The 16,529-nt window shown below is 41.7% G+C and overlaps 4 protein-coding genes and 1 pseudogene across 4 annotated transcripts in view; 4 read left to right on the top strand and 1 right to left on the bottom strand.

The window, feature by feature from the left end:
- LOC126942104 (glycine cleavage system H protein, mitochondrial-like) overlaps nucleotides 1-2,837 on the top strand; it is a 290,077-nt gene extending 287,240 nt beyond the window's left edge. The window contains exon 2 of the mRNA XM_050769329.1: nucleotides 1,763-2,837. Coding sequence (XP_050625286.1) covers nucleotides 1,807-2,346 — 540 coding nt within the window. The 5' untranslated portion in view covers nucleotides 1,763-1,806 and the 3' untranslated portion in view covers nucleotides 2,347-2,837. The remainder of the gene's footprint in view (nucleotides 1-1,762) is intronic.
- Nucleotides 1-16,529, top strand: part of PAF1 (PAF1 homolog, Paf1/RNA polymerase II complex component) — a 231,254-nt gene that overhangs the window by 29,698 nt on the left and 185,027 nt on the right. The window lies entirely within an intron of this gene.
- Nucleotides 1-16,529, bottom strand: part of LOC126942075 (endogenous retrovirus group K member 21 Gag polyprotein-like) — a 129,349-nt pseudogene that overhangs the window by 100,730 nt on the left and 12,090 nt on the right.
- GMFG (glia maturation factor gamma) overlaps nucleotides 1,906-16,529 on the top strand; it is a 257,896-nt gene continuing 243,272 nt past the window's right edge. Inside the window, exon 1 of the mRNA XM_050769341.1 lies at nucleotides 1,906-1,909. The gene's annotated coding sequence lies outside the window, so the exon portion shown is untranslated. The remainder of the gene's footprint in view (nucleotides 1,910-16,529) is intronic.
- LOC126941713 (galectin-16) lies at nucleotides 7,459-10,331 on the top strand (the record flags this gene model as incomplete). Its single annotated transcript, XM_050768374.1, has 3 exons — nucleotides 7,459-7,562; nucleotides 8,062-8,272; nucleotides 10,081-10,331. Coding segments are annotated over 3 exons (441 nt in total), but the record flags the coding sequence as incomplete, so codon positions are not given.

Raw genomic sequence — 16,529 nt, 5'->3', positions numbered from 1 at the left:
AAACTCACTCAAAACAGCTCAACTACATGGAAACTGAACAACCTGCTCCTGAATGACTACTGGGTACATAACAAAATGAAGGCAGAAATAAAGATGTTCTTTGAAACCAAAGAGAACAAAGACACAACATACCAGAATCTCTGGGACACATTTAAAGCAGTATGTAGAGGGAAATTTGTAGCACTAAATGTCCACAAGGGAAAACAGGAAAGATCTAATATTGACACCCTAACATTACAATTAAAAGAACTAGAGACCCAAGAGCAAACACATTCAAAAGCTAGCAGAAGCCAAGAAATAACTAAGATCAGAGCAGAACTGAAGGAGATAGAGACACACACACACAAAAAAAAAACCATCAAAAAAATCAGTGAATCCAGGAGCTAGTTTTTTGAAAAGATCAACAAAATTGATAGACCACTAGCCAGACTAATAAAGAAGAAAAGAGAGAAGAATCAAATAGATGCAATAAAAATGATAAAGAGGATATCACCACTGATCCCACAGAAATACAAACTACCATCAGAGAATACTATAAACACCTCTATGCAAATAAACTAGAAAATCTAGAAGAAATGGATATATTCCTGGACACATACACCCTCCCAAGACTAAACCAGGAAGAATTTGAATCTCTGAATAGACCAATAACAGACTTGGAAATTGAGGCAATAATTAATAGCCTACCAACCAAAAAAAAAGTCCAGGATCAGATAGATTCACAGCTGAAGTCTACCAGAGGTACAAGGAGGAACTGGTACCATTCCTTCTGAAACTATTCCAATCAATAGAAAAAGAGGGAATCCTCCCTAGCTCGTTTTATGAGGCCAGTATCACCCTGATACCAAAGCCTAGCAGAGACACAACAACAACAACAAAAGAGAATTTTAGAGCAATATCCCTGATGAACATCGATGCAAAAATCCTCAATAAAATACTGGTAAACCGAATCTGGCAGCACACCAAAAATCTTGTCCACCACAATCAAGTCGGCTTCATACAGGGGATGCAAGACTGGTCCGACATATACAAATCAATAAATGTAATCCATCACATAAACAGAACCAGTGACAAAAACCACATGATTATCTCAACAGATGCAGAAAAGGCCTTCGACAGAATTCAACAGCCCTTCATGCTAAAAACTCTCAATAAACTAGGTATTGATGGAACGTATCTCAAAATAATAAGAGCTATTTATAACAAACCTACAGCCAATATCATACTGAATGGGCAAAAACTGAAAGCATTCCCTTTGAAAACTGACACAAGATGGGGATGCCCTCTCTCACCACTCGTATTCAACACAGTGTTGGAAGTTCTGGACAGGGCAATCAGGCAGGAGAACGAAATAAATGGTATTCAATTAGGAAAAGAGGAAGTCAAAGTGTCCCCGTTTGCAGATGACATTGTTGTATATTTAGAAAACCCCATTGTCGCAGCCCAAAATCTCCTTAAGTTGATAAGCAACTTCAGCAAAGTCTCAGGATACAAAATCAATGTGCAAAAAATCACAAGCATTCCCAAACACCAATAACAGACAAACAGAGAGCCAAATCGTGAGTGAACTCCCATTCACAATTGCTACAAAGAGAATAAAATACCTAGGAATCCAACTTACAAGGGATGTGAAGAACCTCTTCAAGGAGAACGACCAACCACTGCTCAATGAAATAAAAGAGAATACAAACAAATGGAAGAACATTCCATGCTCATGGATAGGAAGAATCAATATCATGAAAATGGCCCCCCGCCTCCCGGCGCGGGTGGCCGAGGCGTAGCGCTGCGACCCCCGTCCCTGCGAACATGGCGCTGCGAGTGGTGCGGAGCGTGCGGGACCTGCTCTGCACCCTGTGCGCGGTCCGGTCACCCGCCGCGCCCTGCCCGCTGAGGCCCTGGCAGTTGGGGGCGGGCGCCGTCCGGACACTGCGCACGCGACCCGCTCTGCTCTCGGTGCGTAAATTCACAGAGAAACATGAATGGATAACAACAGAAAATGGTATTGGAACAGTGGGAATCAGCAATTTTGCACAGGAAGCATTGGGAGATGTCGTTTACTGTAGTCTACCTGAAGTTGGGACAAAATTGAACAAACAAGATGAGTTTGGTGCTTTGGAAAGTGTGAAAGCTGCTAGTGAACTCTATTCTCCTTTATCAGGAGAAGTAACTGAAATTAATGAAGCTCTTGCAGAAAATCCAGGACTTGTAAACAAATCTTGTTATGAAGATGGTTGTTTTTTGGTTGCAGGTTGGCTGATCAAGATGACACTGAGTAACCCTTCAGAACTAGATGAACTTATGAGTGAAGAAGCATATGAGAAATACATCAAATCTATTGAGGAGTGAAAATGGAACCCCTAAATAAACTAGTATGAAATACCACAACCCAGCAGATTGTCTTAAATTAGTGGTGGATAGAAGACTTAGAATAGCAACTTATAGCATTACCAATGGGGAAGAAAAAAACTACTGTTAACGCTGCTAATGAAGGAAAATGTCCTTTAACTTTGTAATGATTATAGATTTTAGACTAGGCTCTAGTGTTCAGAATTCATTAAATTATCCATGGTAAAAACTAGTTTTAAAAATTACATAATTCAAAGATAATGTTGTTATTCTTAAGCCTTATATAATATTGTAACTTGCCTGGATTTGGGATGAAATACTTAATGACCTTTCCATTGGAAATAACTGGGAGTGAAGAGGTTTTTGTTGCTTGTACAGTGTTAGATGACACACACCACTATCTTGATTTTGCAATACACTGCATTTGCTGGTGCTATTTTTATACGGTGAAGCAACAGCTTTGCAGCAAAATAATAAAATACTTCTTCGTTAATCATGTTTTTTTTGTTTTGATGTTAATATTTCATTTAGTGACTCTGCTAGCATTTGTGAAAGTGCTAACTTTAACTTAGGGAAAGTTACTTTTTTTTTTAAAGGAAATTTAAGCCAGACAATGAAAAGCTCCAAGAAAATGTTTCCTTTAGTCACGAATCTGGTTTTTCTTAAGCCAAGATCACCTTTAACATAATAAAAAATAAATCACCAAAAAAAAAAAAAAAAAAAGAAAATGGCCATACTGCCCAAGGTAATTTATAGATTCAATGCCATCCCCATCAAGCTACCAATGACTTTCTTCACAGAATTGGAAAAAAATGCTTTAAAGTTCATATGGAACCAAAAAAGAGCCCACATTGCCAAGACAATTGTAAGTAAAAAGAACAAAGCTTGAGGCATCATGCTACCTGACTTCAAAGTACACTACAAGGTTACAGTAACCAAAACAGCATGGTACTCGTACCAAAACAGAGATAGACCAATGGAACACAACACAGCCCTCAGAAATAACACCACACATCTACAACCATCTGATCTTTGACAAACCTGACAAAAACAAGAAATGGGGAAAGGATTCCCTATTTAATAAATGGTGCTGGGAAAACTGGCTAGCCATATGTAGAAAGCTGAAACTGGATCCCTTCCTTACACCTTATACAAAACTTAATTCAAGATGGATTAAAGATTTAAATGTTAAACCATGAAAACCCTGGAAAAAAAAAACCTAGGCAATACCATTTAGGATATAGGCATGGGCAAGGACTTCATGACTAAAACACCAAAAGCAATGGCAACAAAAGCCAAGATAGACAAACGGGATCTAATTAAACTGAAGAGCTTCTGCACAGCAAAAGAAACTACCATCAGAGTGGGCAACCTGGCAGGTAAGTGGCCCTTACCTGGCAAAGCCAAGTGGCTTAGTGTGGGACAGAATAGGCAATCTACAGAATGAGAGAAAATTTTTGCAATCTACCCATCTGACAAAGGGCTAATATCCAGAATCTACAAAGAACTTAAACAAATTTACAAGAAAAAAACAAACAACCCCATCAAAAAGTGGGCAAAGCATATGAACAGACACTTCTCAAAAGAAGACATTTATGCAGCCAACAAACACATGAAAAAATGCTTATCATCACTCGCCATCAGAGAAATGCAAATCAAAACCACAATGAGATACCCTCTGACACCAGTTAGAATGGCAATCATTAAAAAGTCAGGAAACAACAGATGCTGGAGAGGATGTGGAGAAATAGGAACGCTTTTACACTGTTGGTGGGACTGTAAACTAGTTCAACCATTGTGGAAGACAGTGTGGCGATTCCTCAAGGATCGAGAACTAGAAATACCATTTGACCCAGTAATCCCATTACTGGGTATATACCCAAAGGATTATAAATCATGCTGCTATAAAGACACATGCATACATATGTTTATTGCAGCACTATTCACAATAGCAAAGACTTGGAACCAAACCAAATGTCTATCAATGATAGACTGAATTAAGAAAATGTGGCACATATACACCATGGAATTCTAGGCAGCCATTAAAAAGGATGAGTTCATGTCCTTTGCAGGGACATGGATGAAGCTGGAAACTGTCATTCTGAGCAAACTATCACAAGGACAGAAAACCAAACACTGCATGTTCTCACTCATAGGTGGGAATTGTACAATGAGAACACTTGGACACAGGGCGGGGAACATCACACATGGGGGCCTGTCTGGGGTGGGGGGGATGGAGAGGGATAGCATTAGAAGAAATACCTAATGTAAATGACGAGTTAATGGGTGCAGCAAACAAACATGGGACATGTATACCTATGTAACAAACCTGCACATTGTGCACATGTACCCTAGAAATTAAAGTATAATAATAATAGTAATAAATCTCACCTTTCTGCCAGAATATGCAGAAGAAACAGTGTCTCTGAAACTTTGATTTGCATGGACATCAACAGAGGGTGTAGCTAGAGCCCAAGTGTGTGACAGTCAGATGAAAGTGGCCCTTACCTGGCAAAGCCAAGTGGCTTAGTGTAGGGCAGGTTCATTCAAGAACTTTCTCTACTTCTCTCCCCAGATCCTCCTCAGGATCAAGGTCAGTGCTGTCCCAGAACGTTTAAAGGCAGGGAGAAGAATTACCTTATAGGGCGCTAACATGTTTTGCCAAAATCTCCAACTTTTTTTTCTTGTTTAGCCATTGTACAAAATTGGGGAAATGTACAACTTCTGGGTAGATTCTGCATAGTGGAGAAAAGGCTTGAGAGGCACAAAGGCTAGGCTTTACAATCGCTACCCCTCACTCCATCATCCTTATCTATGCATTTCCCTGGTAACCCCATCCACAGCCTGATACCTTCCCCACTGTCATTTCTGCTGCATTACAGACACAGACTTGCAAATAGCTATGATTGTGACTGAGTTTCTTCATGACACCTGACCCTTTCTCATGCTGCAAGGAAAGCTTGCTGGGAGGAGCCTGGAATCTGGAATGAAGCCAGAGGGCAAGGCTTAAAGGGGTCATTTAAGTGCTGCAACTCAGAGATTCACTCAGAAGACTGGACACAATTCCAAAGGTCGCCCAGAGGGAGAGAACAATGTCATTTCTAACTGTGAGTTGAAAAGGCACAGCCTTCAATAATCTCACATCACACAAACCAAGAAAGAAATGGGGTATTTTATGAGATGAAAATATGAGCATTCCTACTGTGAATGCTTTACTGAGAGTTCTGGGTGTGTGGAAGAGAAACACTGAGGCTAGGTATCTGAGATGCTTGTACCATGTGGGGTGTGGATCCTGGACGAATGTAACCCTGTGTGAGCATGAGGTGGTGTCTGATGAGAGTGAACTCTGCGGAGATGATATGACTTTAGGTGGGAGGTGGATGGCCCACCAGGTCAAGCAGGTGTGTGTATCAGTGTAAGGGGTGATTGTGCTTTGTCTTCCTCTTTGTGATATGAGTGTGTGTTTGCGCACAGCCAGACCAGTGCATGAGCATCTTTATGCATACAGTGAACAGGTGTGTGTGACTCAGTGAGTGGCATGGCTCTGTGTGACTGTGGATGTGTGTGCTGGGATGTGACTGGGTATTGAAGGGAAAACATACGTGTGGCCTTCTGTGCATGTGAAGGTTCCTCCCCACACAGCAGCATCTCTGATGAAGGAACTGTGTGTGTTTTCATGTGTGGCAATGTGAATCCCAGATGGCTTAACTGGTGGGGATCTTGGAGACTGTGAGTTACCAAGGACTTGTTTCAGATCACTTGTGAGAGTGGAATGTATGGTCAGTAGATGTCTCTTCCCACTAAGAGTGGGGAAGAGGAATGCAGACTATGGGGGTGATGGTTCCTCAGGTGGGGTCTGCACAGAGTGACCACTGGCTCTTGCCTCCAAGGCTCAGCTTCCCTGTCTCCAGCCTATCCTGTACTTTTCATTGTGAGACAGGAGGTTTGCTAGAGAAGGACATCAGAGGCCATGGTTTCAGAGACTGAATCACGTAAAATACCCACTGTAAGCTCTGTCTCAACTGAGTCTAAACTTGTTCCTCCACCCATGAAGGAACAGTTTAGTCTCAGTTCAGACAGAGCTCACAGTGGATATTAATCAACAAAGCAGCCGGGTTCACTGGCTCATGGCCATCATCCCACCAATTTCAGAGACAAAGATGAGAGGATAACTTGAGGCCAGAAGTTTGAGACTGGTCTGGGTATCATAGTGAGACCCTTTCTTTAAAAAAACTTTAAATATCAGACTGTCAGAGGGGCAGGCACCTTTCGCCCCAGCTACACAAGAGGGGGCAGATGTGTGAGGATCACTGCAGCCCAGTAGTTCGACGTTTCATTGAGCTATTATCGCACCACTGCATGTCAGCCTGGGCAACAGAGCAAGACCCTATCTCAAAAATACAGAAAAATCATCAACCACTTGTAGTCGTGGTAGAAATCAATCGTTCCCTCCAGTTATGTCTCTGACCCACAGGCTTCTTTTGTGCAAGTACTGGGGCTGTGCTCTCAGTAATGTGTGCCCCTTCTTGGAAGGACGTCCATTGCCCTTGATGATTGTGATGCATGTGCCTCCCACACACAGGGGTTTCCTGTTCTTTCATCATTTCTCTCTCTTTCAACAAGTGTTGTTTCTCTCACTGGAGTGAATTTCTAAATTCTTACATCCTCAAGTCTTGTTTTCATTTTCAGAGTTGAAAATGAAGGCAGGTCAGTGTCTCAGGAGGACTCCCCGGTTCTGTTAGGTCACCACTAACAGGCCCTACCCATGCCAGGAATTAGGGGAAAAAGTTTACATATATTAACTGCTCTATTATAAAGAATTTCTTACAAAGTAGGAATTCGTGATAATCCTCTTTGTTTTAGGGAAACTGAGGAAGTCAAGTAACCGATCTAAGATTGCACGGCTAGTAAAAGGCAGAATGAGGACCGGAATCCAGGCATCTTGGCTCCTGAACCCTTGCTCTTACCTATGGGTCCACCATATCTTCAGGAACACGGGGTCTGATGTGGTAGGGTGAAAGGGGAGAGTCCACAGAGTCTTCCCTGTGATCTCTAACCTCCTGCACTATGGGAATATGTTACAGGAGGGGAGACTGCGCCTGACCCTGCACCTCTCACTTACTCTCAATACTCTGGCAGGTGCCATACAAACTGCCTGTGTCTTTGTCTGTTGGTTCCTGCGTGATAATCAAAGGGACACCGATCGACTCTTCTGTGTGAGTACTCCATGGTCCAATGAGAGGGTGGAGGAGAAAGGAGTATATTTGCTAACAGTTCGACCTTATGTGTGGGTGATGTGGAAATGTCCAGTTGGCAGGATGGAGGCCCCATGCAGGTGCAGGTCCTGGAGACCCTCCAGCATCAGGCATGAAATCTGCAGCAACTACCTGTGGGCCAGTCACGGGGTCTAGCGGAGGAGGACACTCAGTGGGTTGGGGCTGTGGCTCTTCATCAAGGGGCATAGAATTTTCAGGGAATGAACAAGTCATAGGCCCAAGTCAGTGGCTGTGACTCAGTTTTCATCTGGGGATGAGGAGCACAGCATCTCCCTGCTGGGGGCACGAGGAGCTTAAGCATCCCCACAGGGATCAGGCCTGCAGTATCATCGGGGAGACTTTTTCCTTGGGTAAAGGGGGGAAGGGATTTGTGTGTGTGTCAAGTGTGTGTCTGCACAATGAAGGAACCTGTCCAACATGCTGTGTGCTTTGCCCTCAGCAATGAACCACAGCTGCAGGTGGATTTCTACACTGAGATGAATGAGGAGTCAGAAATTGCCTTCCATTTGCGAGTGCACTTAGGCCGTCGTGTGGTCATGAACAGTCGTGAGTTTGGGATATGGATGTTGGAGGAGAATTTACACTATGTGCCCTTTGAGGATGGCAAACCATTTGACCTGCGCATCTATGTGTGTCGCAATGAGTATGAGGTGAGCACCCCTGGAGCTCCTAGCACCCAGGCTCTTTGGGATCCCAGAGCAAGAGGCAGCTCTCATTGACCTGGCCTCACCAGTCCCTCAGGGCCCATCTCCCATAACTACCCCTGCCCCAGGTTTTCATCACAGAGCACCCTCTGCTTGCACTGCTGTCCTCAGCTCTTTCCCAAATCTGACCAAGGTCAAGGTCGGCTCACCTTCCATTTCCCCAATAGTGGAGAATCTCTTCTGTCTTTTCACATAGTGCTCATTTCTACGTATGCCAGTATTTAAATTTTCATGTAGCTGAATGAATACAATATACTTAAGAAAAAAGTTTTTTCTATCAATCATACTTAAGAAAAAAGCTTTTTCTATCAATCATACTTAAGAAAAAAGTTTTTTCTATCAATCAAAACTTATGTCTTCGTCTCACTTTTGGGCCCCAATTCTACTCATACGAATAACATTACCAGTGCTCTGCTCTCCTTCAGAGAGAATTTTTTTTTTTTTTTTTTTTTTTTTTTTTTTTTTTTGAGACAGAGACTTACTTTGTCATCCAGGTTGGAGGGCAGTGACATGATCTCAGCTCACTGCAACTTCCACCTCCCGGATTCAAGTGAGTCTCTTGCCTTAGCCTCCCAAGTACCTGGGATTACAGGTGCATGCCACCACATCTGGCTAATTTTTTTTATTTTTGGCAGAGACAGGGTTTCACCATGTTGGCCAGGCTGGTTTTGAACTCCCAGTCTCAAGTTATCAGCCCAACTCAGCCTCCCAATATAGTGGGATTACAGGCATATGCCACCGAGCCAACCCCTTCAGAGGAAATCTTTGCCTATGGAAGCATATAGATATGTCTATGATTTCATTTGTGTTTAAGCAAATCCTGGTATAAGTTGCTCTACACATTACTCTTTAGGAACTAAGTTGGTTTTTTACCAAAGAATATATCTTGAAGACATTCTCAATCCATGGTGCTGCTTCAATTGTTCAGTTGGGCATTGAAGTTGTTCCCAGTATTTTGCTCTCACAAATGATGCTGTATCAGGCTTTCAAATAAATCCTTTTGTCATTACCAACCTCCCAATACTTATATTGGGACATAATTACAAAAAAATGAAAAAATTGATTGAAAAATATGTGCATGTTAAATTTGAAAAACTAATACTAATAAGGTGACTTTCTCTATAGTCTCAATATAAGGAATATATCCATACTCTCTTGCTTTCTCTAATGAGTAGGCCAAAAGATTCTCATCTCATTCAGATTCATGTGAGGGATCTTTTCCTATGCTTAGAAGTTGTTGAAGATAATATCTTATGTTATACGAGACCTGTCTTCCTTTAACTCTCTAAGAACACTGGGCTTCATTCTTTGCCACTAACACCTCAGATGTAGGCTACTCCAAAGAGGAACTGTGCCATCAATAATGAAAGGCAGTCACAGTTCGTGGAACTGAAAAGTATGCATTTCAATGAACATGGTCTAGCACTAACCCTGTGGCAGGTCCTGTGTGAGATGCAGGGTCTCAGGTTCCTGAAACACAGTCCCTGGTAATGGGGTCATCCAGTTTAAAAGGGAGGCTGAGTAACAGGGGCTGTGTGACACAGAGTGTAGAACGTCACAAGAGGAATGAGAGGAAACTAGAAATAAAGTCAGCAACTGTCTCAAATAGGTACAAAACATCATCTGTAAACAGAAGTGTATCTACAACATTCACTTGTATAACTAGGAGTTTTCTTGGAGAATGTTATTGGTACTAGGGCAGAGCAGAGAGGAGGCTGAAAACTTGTCTTTCTGATGCATTTTTCCTCTTAAAGGTAAAGGTAAATGGTGAATACATTTACGCCTTTGTCCATCGAATCCCACCATCATATGTGAAGATGATTCAAGTATGCAGAGATGTCTCCCTGGACTCAGTGCTTGTCAGCAGTGGATGGAGATGATCACACTCCTCATTGTTGAGGAAACCCTCTTTCTACCTGACCATGGGATTCCTGGAGCCTGCGAACAGAATTATCCCTCCTCAACCCTTTCCCCTACACTTGGTCATTAAAACAGCACGAAACCGCACATGATTTGGTTCTTGCTCTAAGAGGGGGAAAGAGGATGTGATCATCCCCAAAAGGGGCCAGGGCATTCTATGGGAGGCATCAGGAAATCAAAGGGGATAAACCTTCCTGTGACAAAGGGAGTGAGTGACAAGGTCCCTGGAATGTCTGATAAGACATTAGAAACAGCATCCTTCTATAGTACGTAGTTGACGTCAGACAGTCTGAACTAAAATACTTACCCAATCTCAGATGACTCACGGCACTTAAATGTTAGACAGCTGTTTACAGCCAGGCAGGTGTACCTAGTAGCTTTGGGGAAAACCTATAACTTGAGGAAAATGATGTGGAATTTCTTAATTTTCCATTGTTCTCAGGATGCTTATTGTGTATGAACACTATGCCTGGCTTTGTGCGGGCTGCTGTGAAAGAAGTGAAGAAAAAGATGACAAGTTTTGCATGTAAAGTTTTCAATCCAAGTAATAGAGAATCACGGGAGCCCAGTGATTCCCCTTAAATAATCCCAATTATTCTTATTTGCAAATATTTGAAAAGTTTTTCATTTTATGTGGGGAGAATCCAGGGGTTTCTCTTTGGAAATAAATGGTCATGGTTTTAGATCAGAGAACATGAAGATTATTATTGGAATAGACACAATTCATGTACATGGACACAGTGAGCAGACTCTGCTTTGCTGCTATTCCTGTGATAAATTGCAGCATAGAAAACCGCCCAACACATATTGGTTAAAAGCAATCATTTATTTTGATCTCTCCCAGCTTTACAGGTTTACTGAACTCATGTGAGTGGTAGATCATGTGATGGGAGTCACATTTTCTGAGGGATCTTTTAGGCTGGGATTTCAAGGGATGCTTTACTCATGCCCAATTCAACACTAGGGCTGAGTGAACACCTGGAAACTGGCTGATTATTTCCTTCACTACCTCACCTTCCCATTCATGCCTTTAATTTCCTCAAATAGACTCTCACAGTTCTTAGACTTAATGAATGGTGATTGGCTTTCACCAAAGAAAGTCTTCCAAAAGGCTCATGGAGAAGATGCACAGCATCACAGACCTACCTTTGAATGGCAGACAGTGTCACTTCTATGACTTTACATTGATCAAGGTGAGTCACACAGACAGCCCTAATCAAAAGGAGAGGACTCCACAAGCTGTAGTTATTGTGACTGTAGTCATGAGGGGCCATCCTTGGCAACTAGTTCCCCTCAGAACTACTTCCCATATACCAAAAACACACCCTGTAAGGAATCTCTGAAGGCGTACAATTATAGGAACAGGCTCAGAGTAAAGTGCAGTGTCTTATCTAATCAGAATATGGTGTCTGTGATGTGACTACAACTTATCACATGCAATCTCTCTCAACCTGTGCATCAAAGGAACACATTATCTGCTTTATACAAATCAAGCAAAGAAGACTGAAAGAGACAAGAAAAAGGCAATGAATACACCTATTTTAGAGGGGCAAAATAAAATAGACAGCAGTCCCGAATCCATATCATTGGTGAAACCAACCAGACACCTATTTTCATTTTCTCTGGGAATGTTTCTCTGTAGCACTTACCCTCAGCCTCCATTCTCAGCTTCTTGGAGTTCCTACCAAGATGGCAGAATGACAGCCCTTTTGCTATGCCTGGCTAATTTTGTATTTTTAGTAGAGATGGGGTTTCATCATGTTGGTCAGGCTGGTCTTGAACTCCTGACCTCAAGTGATCTGCCTGCCTCGGCCTCCTGAAGTGCTGGGATTACTGGCGTCAGTCACCATGCCTGTCCTCTAAACTTGTGTTATGGAGACTCATTTTCATGGTTAAAATGTCTTGAATTGACTGTGCCTGTTGGGAGGTGGGATGGAGGAAGCTACTTATGGAAAATGAATAAGAAAGGGAAGCACACCAGAAGCAAGAAAGTGTTACCAATTTTTACGTCAAAGACTCCATGAAAAAGAGAAAGTACAAGTAGCCTGTTTTCGTAGCTGACCATTGGACTGCAGACTGCACCTGCAGCTACCAGGTTCTTCTGGATAGTCCCAGTTTTCAATTTTGGCCTGATATTCAAGAACACAGTGCTACCGGTCAGACCTCTGTCCAGGTTTAAGCTTCAGAAAATAAGGTCTTCGTGCAGCGGGAGGCCTGGTTAGGTTTATGATTCTGCCCTGGGGCATCGGCCACTTCTGACCTGGAGGTAACCTTGGCATCTATTTACCTCCACACTTGAACAGCCAAGGATGAGCTGAGCACAATGGCTCACATCTGTAACTCCAGCACTTTGGGAGGCCAAGGCAGGAGGATCACTTGAGGCCAGGAGTTCAAGACCAGCCTGGGCAATATAGTGAGACCTTCCTCGTCTCTGTAAAAACAAACGAACAAACAAACAAAACCAAGGATGGGTGAGTGGCAGGGAGCAGATCAACCTGGGAAACCATTAATCTGAGAGCTGGAAGGAACCTTAGACCAGTCCCCCATTAACAGATGAGACTCTGCCCTGGAATTACAGCTTTTCTAGAGATTTGAAAATAATCAATCCTAAAACCCCCAAGCATACTGCTACTGTTTGCTACTTAATAATATTTTCTATTCCGGGTGCGGTGGCTCACGCCTGTAATCCCAGCAGTTTGGGAGCTTGAGGCGAGTGGACCACCTGAGGTCAGGAGTTCAAGACCAGCCTAGCCAACATGGTGAAACCCCATCTCTACTAAAAATACAAAAAATTAGCTGGCCATGGTGGTGCGTGCCTGTAATATCAGCTGCTTGGGAGGCTGAGGTAGGAGAATCCTTTGAACCTGGGAGGCAGAGGTTGCAGTGAGCCAAGATTGCACCATTGCACTCCAGCCTGAGCTACAAGAGTCAAATTCTGTCTCAAAAATAATAATGATAATAATGTTTTCTATAAGCAAGGGGTTACTTTGTACTGTGAACTGGTGTGAAGGGATCCACCATGCGTCAGCTTTTGGATTGATGACAGTTATTTCCAGATCGTGGAGGTGGGAATGCTTGTTGATCATCTTCTTTGTTCTTTGTTATATTGATTGATTTTTTTTAAAAACTAGCATTTTTATAACAATAAATTCATAAAAATAAGTAATTAAAATAAAGTAAAATAATCTAAAAAGGCCAGGCGTGGTGGCTCACGCCTGTAACCCCAGCACTGTGGGAGGCTGAGGTGGGTGGATCACCTGAGGTCAGGAGTTCGAGACCAGCCTGGCCAACATGGTGAAACTCCATCTCTACTAAAAATACAAAAATTAGCTGGGCATGGTGGCACGTGTCTGTAATCCCAGCTACTCGGGAGGTTGAAGCAGGAGAATCGCTTGAACCCAAAAGAAGGTGCTTGCAGTGAGCTGAGATCATGCCATTGCACTCTAGCCTGGGTGACAAGAGCTAAACTCCATCTCAAAATAAAACAAAAAGAAATCTAAATATAATTGAGTTGAATATTTGAACTTTTTATTGACATTTCAAATTAGATTCTAATTCAATTTAAAAGAGCAGCATCTCACAGAAGCAGATGTACTTAATTATGTTAACTCTGTGGTTTCATTTAAGCGATTTGTTTTGTGAAGGGACATAAATCCAACCAGATTTTAACAGTGTATAAATATGTATGTATTAATTTAATTACAATGGCAATACTCTCAACTTCCCATTTGAATAAAGGAGGGCATCCAATCTCTATTCTGGGGCACCATGCACTATAGGTGTGTGGAAATACCGATGCCCTCAGCTATGGGGCAGGCTCAGTGGGACCTGGAGTGCTGGAGACCCTGGGCCATTCACCTCTGGCCACAAAAGCCACTGTCTATTTACCCCCAACTGCTATAGAAATATTATTTTCAGTGGTTGTCATGGTGCAAAAGAAAAGAAGCAGGGAGATGTATTAAACCTTTATGTATAAGTTATGTTAGTAAATAAAGTGAACTTTCTTCTGGCTTAACTAAAAAATCCATATTAGTATTTATGCCTTTTGGAAAATAGAGATGCCAATTTAAATATTATGAAGCAAAGCAACAGATTATTAGGTAAGACAACCAATTACAACCGCAGAATTACAGAGGTTATGGGTTAAATGTAAAAGAATATTTCATAGCAATAATCTTTTAAGACTATGCAAAGAGACTCCACAGTGAAGCAGAAATTAGAACAGAATTAATAATACTGTGTATGCTCTCAGTTCACCAATTTATCAAAACTAGTTTTATGATTCAGGAGGGTGTCTGCTCTTTTGCAATTGGAAGAAAAGAAAGAAGATTTTATTTTTCAACTCTTCAAATTTTCTTCACTAATAGTATTTCCAAGGCTAAGTAAGGGAGTTGCAAGTAGCACCAAGAGAAAAAAGCAGGCTTGAGGAGCTTTTAAAATATGGTCTTAAAATATGGAAAATGGAGCCACATGTGGTGGCTCAAACTTGTAATTCCAGCACTTTGGGAGCCTGAGGTGGGAGGATTGCTTGAGGCCAAAAGTTTGAGACCAGCCTGGGCAGCATAGCAAGATCCCCATCGTTACAAAAAAATAATAATTTTTTTAAAAATTAGCTGGATGTGGTGGTGCATGCCTTAGAGTTCTAGTTACTTGGGAGGCTGAGATAGGAGGAGCTCTTGAGCCCAGGAGTTTAAGTCTGCAGTGAGCTACAATTGTACCACTGTACTCCAGTCTGGGAAACAAAGTGAGACCCTGTCACTCTCTCGCTCACTCTCTCTCTCTCTCTCTCTCTCTCTGTATATATATATATATATGGAAAAGGGATGGGGCCAAGAATATCAAAGACATTATTGAAGAAGAGGAAAGATGTCCTGTCAAATATCAGAAGTTTTATAAAGCTACAGCAATTAAGACAGTGTGGTCTTCACTGATAAACTGACCAATGAAACAGAATAGAGAGCTCCCAAACAAATCTCCACAAATTTAATATTTGATATGTGATGCAGGTGACATGGCAGATCAGCAAGGGAAGAAAGGACTTTTCAATAAATAGAAAAGAAAAATAATGGTTATTGATATAGGAAACAAAATGAAATTATATTCTTTCTTTGCTCTATATACAAACATTAAATTCCAGATGTACCAAAGACTTACCCATCAGAAACAAAATTTTAAAACTTTTAGTAGAAAATGTAAGTGAATGAGATACAAAAAGCCACTTAACCATTTAAAAAGATTAGACGTTTTGACTATCACAAAATTAAGAACTTTTTACATCAAAAAGTGAAAAGATAGGCTGGGCATGGTGTCTCAAGCCTGTAATCCCAACAGTAGATCACCTGAGGTCAGGAGTTTGACACCAGGCTGGCCAACATGGTGAAACCCCATCTCCACTAAAAATACAAGAAATTAGCCAGGCATTGGTGGCAGACACCAGTAATCCCAGCTACTTGGGAAGCTAATGCACAAGAATCGTCTGAACCTGGGAGGTGGAGGTTGCAGTGAACCACTGCACTCCAGCCTGAATGACAGAGCAACACTCTGTCTCAAAAAAAAAATTAAAAAATAAAAAATAAAGGTAAAAAAGTAAAAAGATAAACTATAAACTAGAAGAAGACATTTGCAATACCTAAAACCTATGAAAGATTAATATCATATCAACAAAGTATAAGGAGCTCCTATGAATTAATTTTAAAAATAGCAATCCAACAGTAAATTGGGAAAAGACATTAATAGGGATTTCACAAAAGAGAATGCCCCTAAAACATAAAAATTTTCTCACCCTCATTAGTAATCAGGAAAATGCCCAAGATACTACATATCTATTCTCTCCACAAATATTAAGAAGTTTGACAATACCAAATGTATTAGTTCACATTCACCCTGCTGATAAACACATAACTGAGACTGTGAAGAAAAAGAGGCTTAACGGATTTATGGTTCCACATGGCTGAGGAGGCCTCAGAGTCATGGCCATGGATGAAAGGCGCTTCTTACACACCAATGGCAAGAGAATATGAGAAGGAAGCAAAAGAAGCAGAAGATGAAACCCCTGATAAACTCATCAGATCTTGTGACTTATTCACTATAACAAGAATAGCATGGGAAAGCTCAGCCCAAGGGATTCAACGACCTCGCCCTGGGTCCCTCCCTCAACACATGGGAATTCTGAGATACACAACTCAAATTGAGATGTGGGTAGGGACATAGCCAAACCATATTAATCTGCTCCTGGCCCCTCCAAATCTCATGTCCTCACATTTCAAAACCTATCATGCCTTCC

This window comes from Macaca thibetana, chromosome 19 (assembly GCF_024542745.1).
Source record: "Macaca thibetana thibetana isolate TM-01 chromosome 19, ASM2454274v1, whole genome shotgun sequence".
NCBI classification, from domain to species: Eukaryota; Metazoa; Chordata; class Mammalia; order Primates; family Cercopithecidae; genus Macaca; species Macaca thibetana.
This window is presented reverse-complemented; position numbering and strand designations above follow the sequence as displayed.